The sequence below is a fragment of the Athene cunicularia genome (assembly GCF_003259725.1).
Source record: "Athene cunicularia isolate RWA chromosome 11 unlocalized genomic scaffold, athCun1 chr11_part1, whole genome shotgun sequence".
Classification (NCBI taxonomy): Eukaryota; Metazoa; Chordata; class Aves; order Strigiformes; family Strigidae; genus Athene; species Athene cunicularia.
In genome coordinates, this window is record NW_020799113.1 from 18060516 (window position 1) to 18083694 (window position 23179).

General features: G+C 40.0%; 1 protein-coding gene across 6 annotated transcripts in view; it reads left to right on the forward strand.

Moving 5' to 3' along the window:
- Positions 1-23179, forward strand: part of NUP93 (nucleoporin 93) — an 81160-nt gene that overhangs the window by 51337 nt on the left and 6644 nt on the right. For all 6 annotated transcript variants that reach the window (XM_026856619.1, XM_026856618.1, XM_026856620.1 and 3 more), the window contains 14 exons: positions 6688-6762; positions 8903-8992; positions 10328-10467; positions 12613-12745; positions 13669-13826; positions 15434-15599; positions 16422-16515; positions 17590-17781; positions 17918-18044; positions 18155-18227; positions 18553-18597; positions 20216-20332; positions 20977-21095; positions 23037-23154. In XM_026856619.1, the coding sequence (XP_026712420.1) occupies positions 6688-6762; positions 8903-8992; positions 10328-10467; positions 12613-12745; positions 13669-13826; positions 15434-15599; positions 16422-16515; positions 17590-17781; positions 17918-18044; positions 18155-18227; positions 18553-18597; positions 20216-20332; positions 20977-21095; positions 23037-23154 (1647 nt within the window). The remainder of the gene's footprint in view (positions 1-6687; positions 6763-8902; positions 8993-10327; positions 10468-12612; positions 12746-13668; positions 13827-15433; positions 15600-16421; positions 16516-17589; positions 17782-17917; positions 18045-18154; positions 18228-18552; positions 18598-20215; positions 20333-20976; positions 21096-23036; positions 23155-23179) is intronic.

Here is a 23179-nt window from a genome sequence, read left to right on the forward strand (position 1 = left end):
CTGAAACCACCTCTGGATTATTCTGTAGCTACAACTGTGTGAAATGAGAAATACCAAATCTCTATTTAATTCCAGAACAGCTGTGACCAGCAGAATGCATTGTCTAGCAAAATATCAAACCTTTATCTTTGTTTTCATTGGCTGATAGGAACAGGCAATGGATCTCATGTTGATGAAGCTATGTTTTAAGCAATGTGTGTGGAAGCTGGAAACTTAGTCACTAACACATATTAGGTCAATAAACCGAGAAGGCAGAAAACACTTTGGGGTGAACTTCACTCTCAAGAAACCTTTGCAGCACTAGTGACACCAGACAGTTTCTCAGGTGCAACTCTGCTCACACATAGGGCTTAGTGTCTCTTTTCCCTTATCACTGTGTGATAGGCATGATATATGGCTTTTCTTAGGAGGCTGATGAAGTCTCTCAGGTTTCTTGGCAAAACCAAATGAATATTCAAAAAAAAAACCCCAACCAACTCCAAACCCAAAAAAGAGGCATATGCTTTCCCTTTTACTTTGCTATTTTATGCAGTGCAGATTAAAATTTTGTGATAAAACCTTTAGGGTTCAGCAATTGAAGGTAAATCCAGTAGTGACCAAATCCTTTGGGCAAGGCTGACCCCACTTTTAACGTGGAAAGGTATTGACTAGCAACTTAAAACATTCCTCATCTTATGTTACAACTTAAAACTTCAGTTTATTCTCTTAATGGAAGCGTTCTGGTTACATGAGTAGAGTAAAATACAGTTACATGCAGAGTTTTGGGAACTCCACCCCTCCGAGCTGGAGGCATCAGATATCAGCTGGGATCTGTGTAGCAGCAGAGTTACATCACCACCCCTGCACAATGCTCCATGAAAACTGTAACCTTGAGAGGAGAGACAATAGAGGGTGGGGGAATGCAAGTTGGTGTGCTTTCAGGCCAGAGAACAGGCCCAGTTTTTTATAGCCATATTCTCCAGCCCTGCCTTCTAAAAAAAAAAATTTCTTGTTCATTGGAATGACTTACAGAGCTGCAAAGTACATTAAAATAAAAAGCCCTTGGTGTTAATGGGGTATGACCTGTATAGGGATTTGGAAATAATTAAAGTTGTTAATGAAATGTCCCTTTCTGATTACTGTTCTTTTAAATATAGGTTAATCCCAGTTAGCATACATCTTTTTATAGAAGCTGTCTTCCTCAGAAAGTATTTTACTGATACTTTACTGTGACATCTCAGAAGGTTGTCCAGCTTTCCAGTATTAGAAATGCTAAATAATGCAGGCTGAATTAATTTAAAACTAGGAACAGCTATCCCATTATTTTAGGATGTGAGTCTGAAGACTTGGCAGCTATTCTGATAGCTTCTAACATCTTTGATTTGGGTGTGGGGTTTTCCTTTTGAAGTGTGGATATTAACTGCTAGCAGAAGCAATTTAATAAACTCCTCTGAAAAGGTAAAAACCCTTTTCTGATGTTTCAATGTCAAATGGACACTGTCCTCAGCCCATGGCTGGCACTTGAGATGCCAAGCACCAAGTGGGTGGGAGGAAGGAGGGGAAAAAAAAACCCTCTTGAATGTTGTCCATGAATGACTCAGTATACACTATCACTTAGTAATACTCCACTTTCTGTTTCAAAGCACTTGTAGTATCAGTATGTCATTTCAAGAGCGTTTAAAATCCTTGATATATTCTAGTCTTAGCCTCAAGAAGTCAAAGGTCTGAGAGGTTTGAAGTGCATCTACTGTGTTAAAAGCCTGTTATCTAACCTCCCCACAGCAGGTTGTTCTTCTAAAGCCTTGTTCCAGTCAAATAAGTTTTTTGTGTGTGTGTGACACAAACAGACACAGCCTGTAGAATATAGTAGAGGTTTAATTGATATCCTCTGGAGATGGAGAATCAACTGAAAAGGCACAGATCCAAACGCAGCAGGGGGCCGGTCTGCCTGCGAGCCAATTCTCAAGCTTTGGGCAAGCTAATTTGGGCAGAGTGAAATACCAACACATTATTCATGGAAATAAGACCAATTAACAGGCAAAGCTCATGATTCAAGAACCTAGCACAGGACTTGCCATTAGGTTTTTCTGCTCCCCCTTGTCCTCCAGCCTGGCCACCTTCCTGTAAGGGAAAGACAGAGCTAAATAAAAAGGTGCTTCTTGGGAGGGAAAAGGGAAGAAAGCCTGAGGTTTGTTTTCAAGGTATCAAGCACCTGTGCTTTCAAGGTGTTTGTTCTGAGTCTTGTTCCACTAGGTGCTGAGGCATTTCTTTTGTCCTTTTATTGCAGGTTTTTCTTTTTCACCCCCGCCCCAAGCTCTTTACTCCTGCTGTCAAACAGCCCGCTCCCACAGTGACTGATGCACACTGTCACTCTTTGTTTCTGTTCTGCCCCTCTCTTTGATGTCTTCATATCCCTTAAATCCCAAGGACTGCAAGACGTTTTCTGCTCCCCCACTGCACCACAGTGTATTTTGATGGTGTTTCTCCAGCTCAGTCTCCTGCCTAGTTATTCACCACATCGACTGGCCAAGCCATTTGGAGTGCAGACAAAATGTCTGCCCAGACTTCTGCTGAGGAATGTGCATATGCATATGAGGATGATGAATAATGCATCTCTATATGCACGAGGTTTGGTGTGCAAGTGAGGCTGAATGCTCGGCTGAGTACAAATGAAGGACTCCTTTGAAATGAATTTAAAAGATAAAAACGTGATGGCAGTGCAGTATAGCTGCAGCTTTCATGAATGGATAGTATTCAGAATAAATATTACAATTTTGAAGAATGTTTTGGAAAGATTTAAATTCAGGGCAGGGAGAAGTAAATATATTTGATAGAAACAGCACAAGCCGTTTTAGCTACATCAGACTAGAGATGCAGAAAGATGTGTGTGTGTGTGTGCACTTGCACTTCTGCAGTCCTTTGTGCATCACCCACTTTTCTGTTTTTTCTTTTGCTGCTCCAGTTAAGCTTAAGAACCTGACCTGAAACACAGTGGTTCTCGTATGCACCTAGCTGCTGTTCTCAACACAACTTTCATAATCTTTTCCTTGCTTGAGAACTATAAGTTGTGACTTGTCACTAAAGAATATCCTCCTGCTGCCCCCCTTAGCTTGTAGGGGATGCTTCTTCAGCTGCTGGTTGGCAGCTTCAGAAGGATTGCCTGTGCAGCGCTCTATTTCTGCAACTCAGGTTGAAGAGTGGAAATGACCTTCCCCATGCTGACTCACTGTTTTAGTTTTCTGTTTGAAATTTCCTTTTAGCACAGCCACAAGACAGTTCAGTGAGCCAGTGCTTCTTTTTAAGTTTAATAATTTAAAGATGAAGCCAGAGTGCAACTATGAGATGGGGAAAAAATTAGGAAATAAGCTTGCTTCCATGGCTCTTGGCATAGGAAAGAAAAGTAAGACAAATTCTGGAGTTCCTGAATTTTCTCTTTGCTGAAGTCCCAAGTTGGTAGCGGGCATTTAAAGAATTTCATTTCACCATGGCAGGGCTCAGCTGTGGCAGATTGTTAGAAGTGATCTTCAAAGGATAATGGTTAGGGTAAAATTGAAATTAGAGAAAGGAAAGGAAAACCCAAACTCCAGAGCAGTTATTTCTTAGTTTCAGACATAGGCTTTTGAATTCAGGTCCTTACCTGTAGGTTTTAACCCATCAGTCACACACTGCTCTGGAGCAGCAGCCACATGGATGCTCTTTGGAGGAAAAGGGACCAGATTCACAAAACAAAGCCCCAGTCCTTATGTTTCTGGTGTTTGGGCACTGGTTGAGAAGTGACACTAAGTAACAATGTACTCTCCATCACTTGCTTTAGAAGATGAAACCTCATCAGTAATTAATGACAACGTCCATAATTTAGCAGTACTTTAAATAACTCTGCAATTTATCTGGCACAGCATAGGGGAAGGCTGCAAAGCGCTATTTCTGCCATGTCTGTTTCCCAGGAAACCTGCTTTAACAGCTTCTTTGTTCTTTAGAACAAAGAATTTGTCATTTTTAGGTGGATTTAAAGGAATTTGTGTCAGATGATTTGGCACTGAAAGAAAAATGCAAATGATTCTGAATTATCCATTAAGAGTGACTGTGAAGAATATTTTTAGTGTAAGTTCAGTTGCAAAAAGAAAAAGTGGGATTTCTTTTGATTTTTTTGTAAGGCATTTTTATACTGCCTGAGGTCTAAATGTAGCTGCTTGATTTTTATAATCAGGTTGGACATAATTTATATAGCATTATTACTGAGAATTAATGCAATGATAAACTAATTTTGAAGGATTGTCCAGGCTCATCTTTGATAACTTCATTTATATTTCACTATATCAGAGACAAACACAACTGAGCATTTTTTTAATTCTGTACTCAAATGTTGTACTCTACGCAGAAAGCAGTAATCACAAACATAACAAAGTTCTTTATAATTTCTCAACAGAGGTCAATGTCCTTATCTTCACATATAAATTCCTAGCTAACTCTGTTGCTTTGTCTTTAAATTTTAAATTGTGATCAAAACTCCTGGACTAGGACAGTGGATAGCCATTGTCATTGCAAGAACATACGCTCGTGAGTGTACGGGAGATCCTACACAATAGAAGATAACCTGGGTTAAACTGGTATCAAATTAAAATTAAAAGTGTTTGGGAATGACTGAGAGACTATTCTGTGTATAGATGGATCAGTAACATGTCTGGGAGTTCACGCTTGTATTATTTCATTTCAAAGTTGGAATAAATGATTCTGTGAGAGAGAAAGTTCAAAAAAAAAAGTGAGATTCTTTGGAAGACCCGGTCAGCATTTTGTCCTCATTTGAAACAAGAAATTGAATGATGACACCACCTGGAGAAAAGCTACCCATTTCTTGGATCTTTTCCTGAAATCCATGCAAGCCAGGTCATGGCAAGAACCTTGATCCTGCTGTGCTGCGGCCTGACAGTCATCAGCAAAGCTGAACTCTAAAGCTGATTAAACTGAAAGTGAAAACAATTACTTTTCCATTGCATTTGGGCTTTATGTTGTTTGTACAGGCAGCAAGTTGGTCACATTTAACTGAACTCTTCCAGGAAAAACCAGAGCATGTCCTTAAGCAGTGCTTGAAGGTGATCCTATCTACAAAATAAAGTACTGACAGTCTGGGTAACTGATGTAACAAAAAGTAAAGGTATTTGACAGTATTGCTAAGGTGCAGTGTAACAACTAATGAGGACTTGCAGCTAGCCATAACCACCTTTGATGGTAAAAAGCTTAATTTTAAAACTGCGGATGTACTTGCTTTATCTCAGAAAACGTTACTGATTCCAGTTTAGAGGTATATTGATGGACTTGAGTTATATGGTACCAAACCAAGGCACAGCAATGCCCCTTCTCAGTGTTTGCTCAGCTGCTTTCAGTATTTAGCTTATGTGCTTTGCATCCTCTCTCCTGGTGAAAGTAAACAACCATCTTGGATCCTTATAACTCTACCTAAGCTAGACACCTGAAGTAAGCCGAGCAAGGTTTGTGCAGAGAGGTGACATCTTGTTACCAGACCAGCTATGCTGGGGAGAGTCAAATGAGTTTTTTGGGTTTAAAGTCTGAAATTCAAAGTCTGTTGCTTCAGTTTCAGACCTGAAAACATGCTTGCTTTTCTGAAAGCCTGTCTGTTCCTCTTTGCTTGCCCCAACTATGTCAGTTGGCTTCATAACAAATATTACGCTTCTATACTGAGCTTGTCTTGCTTTTATCTTCAGACCATCGTGGCTGTAGCACTGCTTATGAAGCAGCTGATATTAAAAGACTGCTTACCTCAAAGGGATCTGTCTTTAAAATGATTGCACTTTATTTTTCAAACCCAAGACTTGCAGTGCTGATGCTGAAATGAAGAATTGCTTTTTTAGGGAGCAGGAAACATTGGACAGTATTGTATACTTAAACTGGGAGTATTCTTTTATCCAGAGTGGTGAACATCTGTGTTCAGTGGTAGCTATACTGAAACATACCTGTGATTTGTAGTGAACACTTACAAGAATAGCTTTATGCAGCATTATACTACAGCATGTGATATTTTTAATTTCATAAGAGTACAAATTTTCCATGCCATGACTCCATCAGCTGTTCCTCTGTGCTCTACACTGAAAATATCTCAATCCTAGCATAGTCTGTGGGTAGAAAGATGATTATTTTTTTTCAGGTCAGGATATTGCCAGCATCATTCTTCCTCCTGCAGCAGACCAGCAGTGGGGCACTTTTCAGCAGATAATTGAATGCTGCAGTCTCACTTTGTGTTTGTGTCATGGTCCTTGGGACAAAACTGGAGTTAGATTTGCTAGACTGGATCTGTTTGAGCTGCACTGAATTCTGTGTCCTTCCTGTGGTGGAGGTTTAGACTAGATGCTTTGCAGCATGACACTAATGTGACAATAAGCAACCTTTCAAGAAACAAAAGGAAAGAATTAAAATTATAAGATGCTATTGAGAGACACTGAACTCCTAATTTTGGAGAGCTAATGGTTGGTTTGTGCACTGAATAAGGAGGATTTCAGTCACTTCAGAAAATTTAAGGTAAATTGGGAAGATAATGGAGTGTTGCAGTGAGACTATGTATTTTACTCTAGATAGTTCAAAACCCTGTTCTTAGTTCTGTCAGGACCATGGTTTTGCTTAGGAGTAGATATACTGGTAAAATGCACTACAGTAATTTTATACCTCTTGCTTTCTTATATGCTTCTCGTTAAACAGCCTAGCTATGTTGGTGAGTTGGGTCCTCCAGGTCGCAGCTCATTGGACAGTGTGGAGATGGCATATGCTCGTCAGGTGAGTGGAAATGGAAAAACATAGTTAAACATTGTTTTCTATTAGGGAGGGGAATAAAGATCTGTGAGCATACTGTGTAAGAAGATATATATGGTAAGTAAAACATAAAAATATCTGCCTACAGCTAAAATGCAATTGGAAAATACAGAAATTTAGCCTGACTTTTTAGAAGTGTACTCACCTGCTACAGGATTTTTTTTGTCAGAAGGAGATCCTGAAGACCATATATGTCTGTAGAAATCATTTCTGCTCGTATAGTAAACTGAAGCTTTTAACCTTTCAAAAAAAGGTTTTTTAGAACTACTGTTAATGCGTAATGGTATGCAAATGAAGACTTTATATTCCCTTTATTCTCACATGTGAAAGATTGCTCTTCTGTTGTGTGCATGTCGGAAAAACTGTGCTGGTCTTAATCCTGATATTTTTCAAATTATATCCCATTTTAATGGCATTGCTTAGGAGAAGCTTTAGTGTATCAGCTATGAATTAATATGTCTGGTAGCATTAGACTCCCTCTGAAAATTTTCAGTGAAAACTGATAAACCTTCACATAACCAATTTGTTACTTTTGTTATTTGAGATGATCTGTTTACCAGCACTGTTGGAAACAAAATGAAAGAGAAGGACTTGATTTTTTTCAAAATGGAATATGTGAAACAACATAGACAAAGCGTTGTCTAATTTGCACACAATTACTGTTATTGTGTGCATTGGCTCAGTGTTTGCTGAGCCAGATAGCAGCTTGTACATCTGTTTTTCTATGTCTGCGTTCAGTTATGGTAACTGAAGAAATGAATCACAAAATAAGGTGCATGGTTGTGCTGATAAAGTGTACATTTGATTTAGTTGTTGTTAATAGTACAGTAATTTCTTGTATTGACTGTAATATTCCTGCGTTGAGTCTTTCTTGTAGCATAATTATGTATGTGTACTTTGAGGCTATCAACATTATTACCTGTTGTTTTTGTGAATATGGGAAGCTTCTCTATCAGTACTAGTTCTAGGAGTAGCTGCAGAGTCACTATGTCTTCCTCATGGCTGGGCAGGTGGGCTCTCATCAGCTTTGCAGGCTCTGTGCAGGCTGCTCACGATGTGCCGTGGAAACAGGGCACCCGTGACCAGGCTTCTGCTGCCAAAAATGCTTGGTGCAGTCACTATGTGCTCCTGGCAAGCCCTTTGGAGAAGCTGGCCTGGCTGAGCTGCCCTTAACATCACCCTGCTTGAGTGCACAAATACCTGCATTTTGGCACTCAGTATGGGGCTCCTATGGTTTCAGTGAGTAGTTAGGAGTCCTGGAGCCCGTGCTGTTTCAGTTTATCTTCAGCCTTATCATCAGTTTATCGTTACATTGAAGTGACTAATCGTTCTTCATGGATAGTTGAAACTATTTCACAGAAACATGGTGAAATCCACATATGTGATTTCACTGATGTTAGGTCCTGGTTGCAATCCTAATTTATGCATCTTCTTTGCACGCTGGGCATGTTGAAGTAGTGCACGCAAAAGGGACTTAAAGTACGATGGCACCACCTTTCTAGCATTGAAAGAGATTATTTTCAGACATAGCTGGAAAGTCTTTGGGCTGAGAGTAAAATAAACAATAGAAGAAGCTGAATTAAGACCAAGATTTAAATCAAAGTGGGTTTGTGTGTGTATGTTTAAGGGCAGGTTTTGAAGGGCCAGGTTTCTGTACTCATTTCCCTGTGTCAGATTTCCCTGAACACTGCCACAAACCAGAAAAATTCTTGTTTCTTTTATGTCAGTAGGTAGGAGGCTGCCATGCAGGGGAATATCACAGCCATCCAGTTGTCAGGTCTCTTCTGAATCTTTATCCTCCAACAATTAACTGCAGATAGTCCAGCAGAGCACTCAGTGAAGTGCTTTGCCATGCAAAACCCCTGAACAGCTGGATTGCTGCCCACCTTCAGGCAGGCCTGGGGCTTTAGTGTGTTGTGGAAGTGCTGCTGATGCCTACTCCTCTTGTGTGGGATTAAACACAGCTAATGTGGGAGTGAAGCAGAAGGGACTTGCTGGGGACACTCTGTTCTTGAAGCCTGGTTCAGATCTTGCTACTGTGCCTGGCGAGGGGGAAGGGGAGTAATATGTATTGTGCTAAACTTGCTTACTTTCAATGTTTCAGATTTATATTTATAATGAGAAGAAAGTGAATGAACATCTGCTTCCTAACCTGGTGGACCTTTGTGCTGCTGTTGCAGAACTGGATGATAAGGTACTGCCAGTGAGTTAACATAAGGAAATGTATTTACTCTGTTTTCAGCTGTGATTAACAGCCTGCTGACATTGGTGGAAAAATACTGATATTACCAAAAAAAAAATTTAAAAAAATCAATCACAGCTCCACAGAAAATGCAGAACCAATACCAGAGTAGGGTCCACCTGTGATAAACTTAATCGTGATGAAAATTTCTTAACACAGTGAGGAAGAGAAGAACCTGGTTTCACTGTGGTGTCCCATCATGAGTGATGAGCTGTCAGGAAAAAAAAAATTGCTTTTCATTTTAAATGGGTTCTGTTGTGTTTGGTTTTCAGAATGTGGTCTCCTAATACCCTCTGAATATGTTTAGCTGTAGGTGAAGGGGTTTCAATCAGAACCTGTTAGAGCTGAAGTGGGCTCCCATAGCGAAGCATAAAGCCCCAAGGATTGACTTTAAACCGGTGATCTGCCTGCTTTTCTTCTTTTCCACTACTTTAATTGCATTGCCTTGATCCACCCCAAAAAAGCAAATGTATAAACCTGGCCACCTTTGAGAAATGTTTGGAGGAGAATACTGCAGGAGAGTCAAGTCATGAAAAAGCTATGGAAATGGGGAGAGCAAAAAGCTCTTCAGAAACTGAGGGGCAAATGCTTCAGTCAGATCTGAATTACAGGTGTGTGTCTTTGCTTTGAAGAACTCTGTTCATTTTGCTAGGGACAACACGGTGAGTCTGAAAGTTCTTGCTGCTTTGAAGCACTAAGATCAAACACCTGCCCTTGCTGGAGCGAACAGCGCTATTACTTCTCAGTATCTGGCTGTTTCAGCAGGGATACTGTAGTCCTGGAGATACGATCTTGTCCTTATGAATGAGCAGACCTGCATGGCTTTGAATGTTTTTTTTCAGACCTGAGTCTTTGTCCAGGTGGTCAGTGTCCTTTAAATATTTCTCATCAGAGCTGGTTGCACAGATTTGCAATGGCAGCCAGAGCAATTGGAAAGCTGGTATTTATTGAGTGGGATGTACGAGCTGGAAATGAAGGAGTCTGAGCACCAAATACCCAGGCTAGTTTCAGAAATCGTTGTCGATCCTGGCTGACAACTGCAGGTGCAATATTTATAGCTATTGTCTTGCACAAGAATTATGCAGAGGAGCCTGGGCAATTTGAATTCTACAGGGCACAAGTGGCTTACCTTCATGACTGCATCCAGTATCTCCATTACAAATCTAAAGAGATGTTACTCTTATGTTTTTATGTTTTTCTGAAGCATCAAAACAACATATAGATCAAAACAGTTTTGCTTGTTCAGCTCTGTACTAAGTGCTGTTGCGTGGAATGGCTTGTTTGTAGAACATATCTGAGATGTGGGCCATGGTGAAACAAATGACCGATGTTACCCTGGTTCCTGCTAGTGATGCCTTGAAAGTCCGAATCAACATGGAGGTGCGTATGGAGTTTGTGAGGAAAGCTCTGATCTACCTAGAACAAAGGTAAGGTGAATGCTCTGGGTACCACACTGTAATAGAATTCCTTAATAATAAGCCAGAATGACTGTCATGCACACAAACAAATAAGCTATGTCTGGCTGCTTACAGAAGCGTCTGTTGCCTGTCTTTTCTGTTCTGCAGAGCTTAGAGCAGCCACTTGAGTATAAAACTGGTTTATACTCTAGTTAAAAAGGCCTTGAATCCATGGGGAGGTTGTTTAGAAAATGCAAAGACCTTTTATTCTTTCTTTTGTGTTGCCCTTTTCACTGACAGATATAGAATATTTATGTGAAGGTTTTTCACTTGTGGAAGGAGATCTATTTCCCCTCTGCAAAAAAAAAAAAAAAATCCCCTTTTCTCTGTTTCTTGATTGCTGATCACTGTTAGGAACTAGTGCTGGGAGGAAGTGAACACAGCACTGGGGACAAATCTGGTGCAACGAGTTGGGTTCTGATCATGCCATTTCTACACTGAAAGGTTTTTGTAAAATTTGAAGAGGCTGGAGTTGAGACATCAAGGTATACATTTCAGACTCTGAGAAGTGGTTTACAGTCTGTGTCAGCAAGTGTCACAGGGGCCTAAGCTCCTTGACCAAGAAAATGCTTGGAGAATTGCAGGCTATGGAGCACCCCAAGGCTGAAACCCCGGATGGCCCCTATTACCTATTCACTGCATGTGTGGATATTGTGGTGTCTCTTATCTAGTAGCCGCTGATGTAATGCCAGCGGGCAAGTTCAGCAGTGCAAAGCAAACAATAACTGCAGTGTAGTGCGTGGGCATTTGTTACGGATGTAGATCTGCCATCTGAGCACGGAAAGTGCTGTGCTCTGATACAGCACACGGGGAAGAGATGTTTTCACCTCCTGGCACAGTTTCTTCCTGGCCCCTGACAGTTGGTTGCCACACCTCATCAGCACTTGTCACCAAGGGGTGGTGGCGGTGTGCCTGCCTCTGCACAGATGAACTGACGCATTGAAAGGATTTTCTATTTCCATTTCCTCAATCTCAGCACTGTGTGATGAGCCAGTGACTCTTAAACTGATCTGCCAAATATCCAACTTGCTAAATTTTCACAGTGCCATTAACTGCTAATTGAAATTAGGAATTAGTTACATATAATTCCCCCACCAACCTTCCCAGTTGTGGAAATTGGGCCCTTCAGGCTTGACTTTTTTTTTTTTTTTTTTTTTTTTTTTTTTTTTTGTATACCATGCCTTGCTTTGTAGCTTTTCTTTCCTAGCAGGAATTGGCTGGTGTGTTTCCATGCCTCACCAGCCCCTCACATGTATGAGGAGAAGATGTAGTGCAGCTCACAGCTGTTCTTGCATTAGTTGCTTTGGAGCAGCTGTGATCTTAAGCCCTGAGGAGCATGTGCTTAACTCGGCCATAATGTTAGTTATCAAGACAGGCTGGTACTTGCCTATGTTTAGCCTTTCAGTTCTATGGTCTGGTGGTGCACAAGTCTGTTGTGTGCTGCAGAGTAAAAAGGAACTTCATGTAATTTATTGCTGCTGCTTGTTAGGACTTCCTTCAGCCTACAGGCTTTCAGAACTCTTTCTTCTAAACATGAATATTTGTCAAGTTGATCTGCCTTTATTAAAGGCTTTGATGGGTTATTTTAGAAGGTGTTCTCAAACTGCCCTTACCAGGTTTTTTTTTTCCTCTAAATTCCCTTTATCTCTGTGCTTTTCTCCTTGTAAGTCCATGGCCTTAAAGTTTGTGTTTGTCCATAGGGCAGGGAGGAAAGACAAACATATCTGTGGTGTTTAACTGTTTGTGACAGTATTGAGAATTAAAGCATTAGGGTGGAAAGGCTTTTTGCCAGTTATGTAATTGAGTTTAGCTTAGTACTAAGAGAACCTAATGAGAGGAACCTCATAATAGAGTTGAACCTGGAGCAGTACACCACAGGCTCCAAACATTGTTTATCTTGAGACTGCTGAATGCAAGGATCTTCCTAAATCGACAAGTTTTTGCCTCATTTTGTTGTAATGATAGTGTTTGAACATCAAGGTAATTTGCTTGATATTGCCAATTCAGTTGTATCTGAAAAGCAATGTTTATTTTTGTATCTGCAAAGTGTATTTTGTATATGCAAGTATATTTCAGTCTGTTCATGTTTGTTTTGCTTGTGGTTTTTTTTTTCAGTTACAAAAATTACACCTTTGTGACAGTCTTTGGAAACTTGCACCAGGCTCAGCTGGGTGGAGTCCCAGGGACCTACCAACTAGTCCGCAGCTTCTTGAACATCAAACTCCCCGCACCTGTCCCTGGTCTCCAGGTATGTCCATCACTTTCAGGGACTAAGCTAAAAATAATAATACAAATCTGTTTGCTGCAGCCCTGCCAGTGCAACCTCCAGTGGTTTTTTTAATTGTTTAAACAGCTTTTAGGACAGCAAGCTCTTATTCCTTCTCCGTAATTTTTCATTAGGAAAATGGAAGATAGTAGACAAAAATCACTTTTGAGTTCAGAGCTAGTCCTGAAGCATGGTGATGCTCGGTGTTTGTGTTCTAAATTCTAGAAATCACAGGCTATTCTGGTGATCTTTTCAGACATCAGCAAGCAAGTATTAAAATATGATGTAATTTCCCTGTCTTGCTTTTTCTCTTTTTTTGTACTTATTTTAAGGTGGTGACACATATGTAATGAATAAATCTGAATTGTAGCCTGAGCCTCTTATTTAAGAATCTGAATAAAATCCTCCTCACCTGCACATAAAACAAAGTACATAGCTGTGCACCTACAGAATTACCAGATAGGCAGGCTAGGTTGAAAAACTAAAGTTAAATAATAATAAATTATAGCACTGGAGACCACATAGCTGAGCCTAGCTGTCCTTTTCTTACCTGCTGAGATCCACGTTTAGTTTGGTATCTTCCTGTTTCGATGCAAATATTGTTAATATCTCAGTGGTCTAATCTAAGCCACCTCCTAGGTGGGGAGGTTATCTATATGCTAGTTCTGGGATTGTCATAACCTCCCTCAGAACTGAAACCTGGGCAGCAGAAGAGTCCCATCATTTGCTGCTAGGATGTGCATCGCTTTCACGGGACATAAACCACATGATCTCTGGCTTCTGTAACACAAACAGAATTTTTTACCAAAATCAGTGTGTTGGTATAAGGGCAGAAATAATGAATGAGGCAAAGGATAAGGAAATATGCTCCTTTAAAAAAAAATAAATTATTTCTTTATTTTCAGGATGGTGAGGTGGAAGGCCATCCTGTCTGGGCACTGATTTACTACTGCATGCGCTGTGGAGATTTGACTGCAGCCATGCATGTGGTGAAACGGGCACAGCACCAGCTGGGGGAGTTTAAAACCTGGTTCCAGGAGTACATGCACAGTAAAGACAGAAGGTAATTGGGAACTAGGGAAGATCTTTGGGAGGGGTGGGAATTGCTGTGGAGTAGTGAAATAATCAGTGGCTTGGTAGAAATGTAGGAAGCTCAGGTCTCTTCTGGTGGTGATGGCTGCCTGGTGTTTTTATTACCTACCTAAATTACATGTAAGAAGTGTGCATGTTTTAGTTTGTGGCTTTGAAGTCTAGGAATCTCCATAGAGAGTTGTTTGAAAATATGCAAAGACTTACGTTTCAAAAATAAAATAGTGGTGTAGCTTTGCTTTTTTACTATAGCATCTGCTCTGTGTGATAGTAAGGATACTGCATGCAGTAGGTTAGATTAAGCCTGTTGCCATGAATCCTCTGTCTTTTTATTTTCCCCTTTGCTTATTTTAGTTGAATTTTCTTTGGGAAATGCTTTGGACTACACCTGTTTTCATAAGCATGCTACACAATAAAAGCAAGTAGAGTTTGTTAGAGACCTTCAGAGGCATCTGCTCTCACATCTTTCTTGTGCTTATTCTCCTCTTCCAGTTTTTGCTATCCATCACCTGAGAGACCACTGGCCAAATTACTGATTGTGTGCTTTCAAGGAGTTGAGTTAGTACATCTTAAGGTGTCCTCTGAACTCTGCTGTGGTGTTTTAGGTTATCTTGTTTATCTTTCCATTTGCAGTGAATTTCAAACAAGCATATGCTCAGCCATTGCATTACGGCTGTGCTCCCTTCAGGGGAATGGCACTGTGCTAAGGTACCAGGGGAAACTGGGGGGCCCAGGTAATTGCCAGGACGTGAATATCCCACCTCAGCCTGTGACAGTTTCACTCACGTGTGGGAAGCCCTCATCCTGCAATATGTTGAATGTATTGCCTCTCTTCAGGTCTGAAAGTGTGAGCAGGAACACATCAGTTTGTATGTCTTAAAGACAAACTGAGGGCGGGGAAGGAAAATGCCATTTACCGAGTAGTGTATGCTGTGTTATTCATCTGTAAATTAACCTGGTTTGTAGAGAATATCTAGGAGTGCTCATTTTAGTAAGATTGTTCCAGAAACCTTAGTGAAGGCACTATCATTACAAACACTTTAATGAGATACAGTATAATTGATTTGTTTTTATTGCAGCTATGAAAAAGTACTCTGCCTACAGGTTTGACAGTGTCTTAGTCTAGGAGAACACTTTTGATTCAATTCTGTAAAATTCTCTACAAGAGGGTACAAGAAATAGAATGACAAGGAACATTATGACAGTATTTAATGACACAGATGGAAGTGTCTCTCCTAAAAGACTTCATGGTACGACGACCTGCTCACTTGTTAGCTACAAACCCAAAGAGTTCCAGAGACTGTGAGCTCTTTTTTTCTGAAGTGATGAAATAGCAGAGATGAAAATAGCTCATCTACCACAATATTAATGGACACGTAAAGAGACTGTCATCTGATATTACTTTTTTTCCCTTGCAAAATTTTTACCTACAGATGTAACTGGAAAATTCAAGAAATACTGGCCAATGCTTACTGTCGTCATGCCTTTGCTGTCAATTTTTACATTGATATGTATCTGGGTTTCCTCATACGGGGAAAGATAGGCTTCATGTCTTTTCCTTCAATCTTTATTTTCCCTTAGACTATCTCCTGCCACAGAAAATAAACTGCGTCTTCATTACAGACGAGCTCTGAGAAATAACACTGACCCGTACAAAAGGGCTGTTTATTGTATTATTGGCCGTTGTGACATTACTGATAATCACAGTGAAGTTGCTGATAAAACAGAAGATTATCTTTGGATAAAAGTGAGTGTGGTGGTGGGATTGTGGTGTTGTTTGTATCTTTTAAAAATTTTATTTTAAGGACAGGTCCAAGTGGTGTTGCACTTCTGTACTCCTCTGCTATTTCCAGGCTTGGTATTACACTGCACCAGTGTAATTAATACCTGTGACCTGACCCTGCAGATAATGAGGGGGCTGGAACCCCAGGGCTGCTCTGTTACCCTCTGTACTATCAGTTGTTAATCTGGGGACCCTTGTCTTTGAAAGTGTCATGTTCCTCATTTGACACTGATCTTTGTCAGCTGTTTTTACAGTAGTGTTAGCTTGCTACAGTGAGAGTCCTGTGACTTTTCCTTTCTGGATGGATTATGGCTGAAATGTTGATGTCAGCTGGCAGAAGACGACCCTGTCAATGCCTCTATAGTCCAAAGTCCTTACAGGTTTGGTAGGGGCATGGTAGATACTGGTCAGTACCCATTTCTCTCCTTTACCAGAAAGAGGGAATAGAACAATGTGTTTGTTAAGGCTGGGTAAAAAAAAAAAATACTGGGTTTAATTATTACTTAGTGAGTATTTGGAGTTCTGGCATTGAAGCTTGATGGGATGGACAGATAGAAAAGGACCCCTGGGTTATATCTGTGTGGATTTCTGCTCTTCTTATGTTAGAGATCTCTGCTTCCCAGCAATGGATGGACCTGATACTGTAGCTAGAAGTCAGTTTCTAGTCAGTTGGTCAAATCTTAGGAGAGGCTTCAAATGGAACAAATATCTTCTGAGTGCATCCCTTGTTCAAGGTTGATTTCAAGTTGAAATATCTGTGCTTCTTTATTTGGATGTGTATTTTAGCTGAACCAAGTGTGTTTTGATGATGATGCTGCGAGTTCTCCACAAGACCGACTCACATTATCGCAGTTCCAGAAGCAGCTGCTAGAAGACTATGGTAAGAAACCACAAAGAGATTTGTTACTCGGGGCTCTGCTTCTCTGCTTAGGGCACTTTGCAATTGTTATTAGACAAACCCCAGACTCCACATAAAACCCTATAGCTCTCCATTAGTGACAAGCGTCTTTAGGGTGTTTGTTCATGGACAGCCTGCTTGCCTGATGGCAGACTTCAGTAAGACATGAAGAATGAGTCCTGTGTGTTCCCAGCAATCTGGAGAGTGAATATTTTTCTATGAACAACACTGCTGCTATTTGTACTTTATCCATACTAGAGTATGGATTGTTTTCTCTCACTGTAAATTTGCTAGGGTCTTTTAGCAAAGCTTCCAGCTTTTGGAATACAGAACAAAAAATCTTTACCTAATGTAGGCATGTATTTCCAAGGCTTTTATCTGTGCACATCCATTGTTCATTGTTTCCCTTAAATTTTTGTTTCAAGTAATATTCTTGGGGACCCAAATCACAGTTCCTTCCACTTCAGAAAGTTTTAGGAACATCCAAAGCCCAAGAGAGTACCTTTTCCCAAAATCATCTTCCAGTCAATCAAAATCAAGTGAGTTGGACTATCCAAACCACGGAATTGAATTTCCACGCACTTCTAGTTTGTAGCATTGCTCACCGCCAGATAAAAATATATTAAAAAAAAAAAAACCACCATAAGTTACCATTGGTGTCACTGAGTAGGAAAATCCAGGTTTTTAACATTATTTGTACCAAATGAAGACAAAAAGTTGTGGCCTTGAGAGAATCTATTGCAGTCTATCAGAGTTGATGGTTCGTTGTCTGAAAAGAACAAAGGAACTTTTTTGAGCAACTGCTTATTCTCTTCCTGAATATGTCTTTATGCTGTGTGTTTTTGTGTTATTTTGCAGTGAAACAGTTACAGATAAGCCACTGATGTGTGATTAAGTATTCAGTTTTGTCTAGTATATTTATTTCTGTTTGCACTGAATAAACAATAGGGATGCACTCTGACAGGAAGCATCCACTGTCAGTGATCTCTGATTGCAAAATCATTTTCACTTACACTGTGTGTTGTTGTTTTGTTGTTTGTTTTGGTTTTTTTTTAGGTGAATCACATTTTGCAGTGAACCAGCAGCCTTTCCTCTACTTCCAAGTATTGTTCTTGACAGCACAGTTTGAAGCTGCAATTGCTTTCCTCTTCCGGACAGAGCGCTTGCGTTGTCATGCTGTTCATGTTGCATTGGTCCTGTTTGAGTTAAAATTGCTCCTGAAATCTTCTGGGCAGAGTGCACAGCTATGTGAGTCCGGAGTATTTAATTGTTTTAATTACATTAGAGCTCTGGGTCATGGCTCTGACTAATTTGAGATGAAGATCAGAGCAATGCTTCCTAGCATTAGATTGATTCTCTGACGGTGTTGTTTCTGACATTGCAGTAAGCCATGAACCTGGTGACCCTCCTAGCATCAGGCGTTTAAATTTTGTGCGGCTTTTGATGCTTTACACTCGTAAGTTTGAATCAACAGATCCAAGGGAAGCTCTGCAGTATTTTTACTTTCTCAGGTAGGAGCTAATACAGGTCTCTAGATTTTCTCCTAGTTATTACTGCTTAATTATTCTTATCTGGAAAATCCTCAAACAGGCCTACCTTCCTCCTTCCCTTTCTTTTGTAGGAATGACAAGGACAGCCAAGGAGAGAATATGTTCTTGTGTTGCATTAGTGAACTAGTTATTGAAAGCAGAGAGGTATGTTTGGCCGTGTTTTGCCTTCCTCACTTAAACTGAAATTCATTTCTTCATTGAAATCTTTATTAGGCAGGACAGTCTTAAACAGTTGTTTACTTTCTGCCTGATGCAGGCCTAGATGATGAGAGATCTCACAGTGACCGTATTTTTAAGATAGTTAATCATGTCCTTTTGCCTGTTGTTTATATACAAATAATTTTGACATAATCACGGGTTTTCATTCATCCATGACTGCATCTTTGTACTTAATATGTTGTGAAGTAAGCGCAATTCATCTCTCTATTTCTGTTTCCTTTTTTCTTACTTTACATCTGTGTGGATGTAGTTTGACATGATTCTTGGAAAGCTGGAAAACGATGGTAGCAGGAAGGTGAGTTGACAACTTAGGTTTATATTTTACATTAAAAGTGCAAACTATGTGTGATTTCCAAGGTAGTCACAAGGCTATCTTGATACCTAGCCAAATTATTGCTGTGTTTGAATTACATACTAGTTCTCCAAGCATGAGATTCTTGTACAGAATAATCTATGACCTAACAGAAGGGGCAGGTCACAAAGCACAGGCAGGCTGTCCCTGTGGACAGCTGATATAGTAAAGGAACAAATGGCATCAGGCAACTTCAGTGAGGTCAGAATTTTGTCTTTACAGTAGGAAATGGAGTTCAGTACACATTAGTAAAAATGGCTTGCTTGTTAGTGGGTGTGAGATTGTTCTGTTAATTGAGGGGTGTGTGTGTGTGTGTGTGAAAACTACCTACATGACAGTATCCTCATTTACCTCAGAAGATAAATGTATTGCAGCCCATTAAAAATGCTTGTAATTAGGGAGCAAGGGCTAGCAGACCACAGGCATAGCCACAACTGATCTGTCCTCTCCATGTAGATGAGGGTAAGTACTGGATCAAAGATCAGCTATTTTTAGTTGTGTTGGATCATACTTCTGCTGTAAAAGCAGTAATCTAAAACTAAAATGTAAGCTTACATGATCAGAAGATAAAGGAAACCTTAAGGTTTCACCTGAAAAGAGGAGAATGTGTGCAGATTATTAAAATTCAGGATAATCAATGAAGTTTTTCTGTTCGCTGCAGCAACTTTAGAAGCTTTCTGTGCTTTAGAAGCTTAGTAGAGTCCAGAATCATTTAAATTGTAATTTTAAGATTAGGGCTTATGTTGCAATCATTGCTACTGACAAAAGGAAAAAAAGAAAAAAGTTCTTTCTGGCAGGATTTTCTTTTAGATGTCTTTGTCAGTTTAAAAGCAGTGAGACACACACAAGAGCAAGGTAACTTGGTAATCTTTACAGGTATTTTTTAATCTTACAGTTCTTTGTAAAATGGATAGTTTTTAGATTAAACCATTAGTGGTGAATCCTGTTTTCTTAACTTGTATTCAGTTCCTTCTGAATGTAACTGTCTTACTGTGTTTCTTTGGTATGAAACCAGCAATCTTAGCTTTAAAATAAATTCTTCTAGAACATATAGTCTTATTGTTACATTCTGAACTACAGTAAAGTCCTTGACTCTTTTCCTCTCTTTTGTTCTACCTGTGTTTATTGTTTCTTTTAAAAGTCTTGTCACTCTTTCATTTATCTATGTAAGATTTCACTTGCAACCTGTCATGCCAATATACACAAACAGCATCTCTGGAGACCCTGGCACATTATTTACTGAAGTCTTTTGTATTTTCATCTCCTCTGTAATGTGTCATCAGCAATTAAAATAATTTAGAATTTGATCTGTTATCTGGGTCATTTTGAATGAATTAGAAACTGCAGATGTCTCAGTGCTCTCTCCATTTTGGAGAAAGTCTCTCTCACAAGAGCTCTTTCTATTTTTAACATGTCCCTTTTGCGTGTTCCCATGGAAATGTACAGGCCATTCTAATCATAATTTAACATGTAAAATATTCATTGCCTTGACAGAATATTCAAGAGTTTTTAAGCATTCTGATTTCTCTTCTCTCCTTTCGTTTTTGTCTCGTGTCTTTAGCCTGGAGTGATAGACAAGTTTACAAATGACACAAAACCCGTTATTAATAAAGTGGCTTCTGCAGCAGAAAATAAAGGATTGTTTGAAGAAGCTGCAAAACTCTATGACCTTGCAAAGGTAAATATCTTCAGTGTGCTGCCTTAAATATGTACCTGGTTCATCACTTTTCTCCGAACTTTCTCCCTGTGATTAGAAGGTTAAATTTCACTTCAGAGATTGATTTGTCCTTATCCAAGCAGATTATCTCTGCTACTGTTAAAGCAGAGGCATTGGCTGCATGGACAGAGGTTTCAGTGAGCAAGGCCAGATGGAATGTGCTGCAACCCATTCTGATGTAAGACATCCTGGTTCTTGATCAAAGTGGTCTTCTGAAGAGATTGCCCCATGCATGATTTTATTCTGACTAATGAAGTTGCTTACTTGGACTGTGCTTTTCCAATTTCATAGATGTTGAATTGATGTCTGAAATAGTTGGGCTTTATAGTGAGTACTCTTATTTCCTTTTGATAGATATTTGAAATAAAAGTGGATACAACCATAGCCACTGTTTTAGAAGAAAATTAGGGCAAAATACTTTTTCCCATGGGTCAGCAGCATTATGTTGCTCATAGCTAATATGATCTTGACTCTGAGTGCGAGGGAGGCATCTCTGAGCTTGCACTAGCCACCACTGCATGAGACCTTTCTGCTTTTTCAATGAGATTAAAACACTTAAGTCTCATCATGCTCCTTCTGTTTGTGTGTAACTTTAATACCAACAGAACCCTGACAAAGTTTTAGAACTGATGAACAAGCTCCTCAGTCCTGTTGTTCCTCAGATCGGCACTCCCCAGTCGAACAAAGAGCGGTTGAAGAACATGGCCCATTCCATTGCTGAGAGGTAAGATGAGGGGACAGGACTGGGTGATTCCCCTGGACCCTGACCTGGGGCTGTCAGTTCAGTGGGTATTAGTTCCTGGCATTGTTTCTGCTGGCTGGACTGTGGCATTCAGGAAGACAGATTGACCCTGTCCTGCTTGTGATGGCTTGCAGTATTGAAACCAGAAACATAATCTTCAGGGGCAGGTCAAGTAAATTTGGCAAGAAGCTTTATCTGTAGGTGAATCAGGAAAAGGGAATTTTAGGATTGCCTGCTGGAGACAGAGGCTATTAAGGAGCAATAAATATAATGAATTGTATGCTTTAGATTACTTTTTTTAAAGCAAAATATCATAACAGTTGCAGTATCATTGCACACAATTCACTTGTTTGAAATAGTATTGAGAGTGCTAGGAAACCACTGATTCTGTGTTGTAACAGCAGAGTGGCAAGTTCAGTAGCTGTCTGAAAACTCTATTTCACTGCTGCTTTAACAAAAACTAAAAGGGAGAGTGTAACCAGTGGACCCATTTCCACAGCTTGTTACTTTAGGAAAGTGCAGAGTGGCCTTTAGAAAAGAAAGAGAAATGGAATTGACCAAAAGGAATGTCACCTGCAGTGGTGTGCTAATTAGGACATGTGTTTGAGAGACAGTGCTCAAGATTCCTTAGCAGGTAGAAGTTAGGAATAACCTGGTTTTGGAAGGTTGTAATTGCAAAGTAGCTTTGGGATTTTTAAAATCATCTTCTTTTGGTACATCTTGTCACAGTGACTGCCATGGACAATTCCTATGTTTTACTAGAGTAAAATATGTGGGTACCTGTGAGAAATGTCTTACTGCTTTTCCTCAACCATTCTGGTGGGGAGAGAGTAAAAATAAACAAAGCACACTTGCTGGCACTTCAAAATGGGGAAGACAAATACAGCAATGCATTGATTTCAGTCAGAGGCCTTTGCTTTCTTTTGACAAGTGGCATTTGCCAGTCACTCCTTCAGTCAGCCTTTCCTTCTTTAGTCATGCTTCAGACTGAGTGAAAATTGGTGCTGTATTGACTTAGCGAGAGACTTATTTGGTAGCAGACATTAAGGAGAATTAAACCTATGTCTTGAGCTTAAGCTTCAGCAAAGGCTGTGAAGGGCTTTGTTTTGCTACTTGCTTTGATCTATATAAGAGAACTAAATATTGCCATTCAATAATGCCACTTTACAGCTGCAAACCTTCATGATTGCAAAGCCAGAATTGTTCTGATTAGCTCATCTTCTTGCCAGTTAAATGTAATACAGGGCTTTTCTTTACATACCATACCACAGACGGTGCTGTAGCAATGCAGCTTTCCTCTTGTGAGTTCTTGAGATGTTTTTGGAAGAGGGGAGATGCCCAACAGAAAAGGCCAAGAGGCTCTCTGGCTTCCTCCTCTGCAGCAGTGCAGTGTGTACCATGCACTTGACCACTCTTACTGTCACCCTGAGGAACAAGCTCATTTCTGACCTTGTGCTGTTAGGAGTGAGAGCAGGCAGCTCTCCAACTCATCTAGCAAGTGTAGCTAGAGAGAGCATGCAGAAGCATCTAATCCATTTTTAAGTCTTAACTTTTTGCCTGGAGCAGGCAGTTGTGCTGGAGAATTGTCCGCTGTAAAACAGCGTGTTAAATGTGCTTGTACAGTGCTTGCCTTGCAGGTCTCTAGTTCCTGTCACTGTTTTCCCCATGAATATGGGAAGCGTAAACATTTAAAAGGAAACAAATGCTGGATTTGATGGAAAACTAGAAGTGTATAAAAGTATGTTAACAAAGCCACCCACAACCTGTGAAAATTCTGCCTCCTGGCTGAGGAAAATTTAAGCCTGTCCTTTGTTGGATGCTTTCTGTCCTTGTGCTTGATGTCTCCACTTCCAAGAATTGCAAGAGCACATTTATAAATGGTTGCCATTTTGTACAATAAAATTGTAAAACAATTTCTTTCAGGTACAAAGCTCAGGGAATAAGTGCAAAGAAATCCGTTGACTCCACATTCTACCTTCTGCTAGACTTAATCACGTTTTTTGATGAATACCACGCTGGTCACATTGACAGGGCCTTTGATGTAAGTTTCAAGAGTTCTGTTTGAA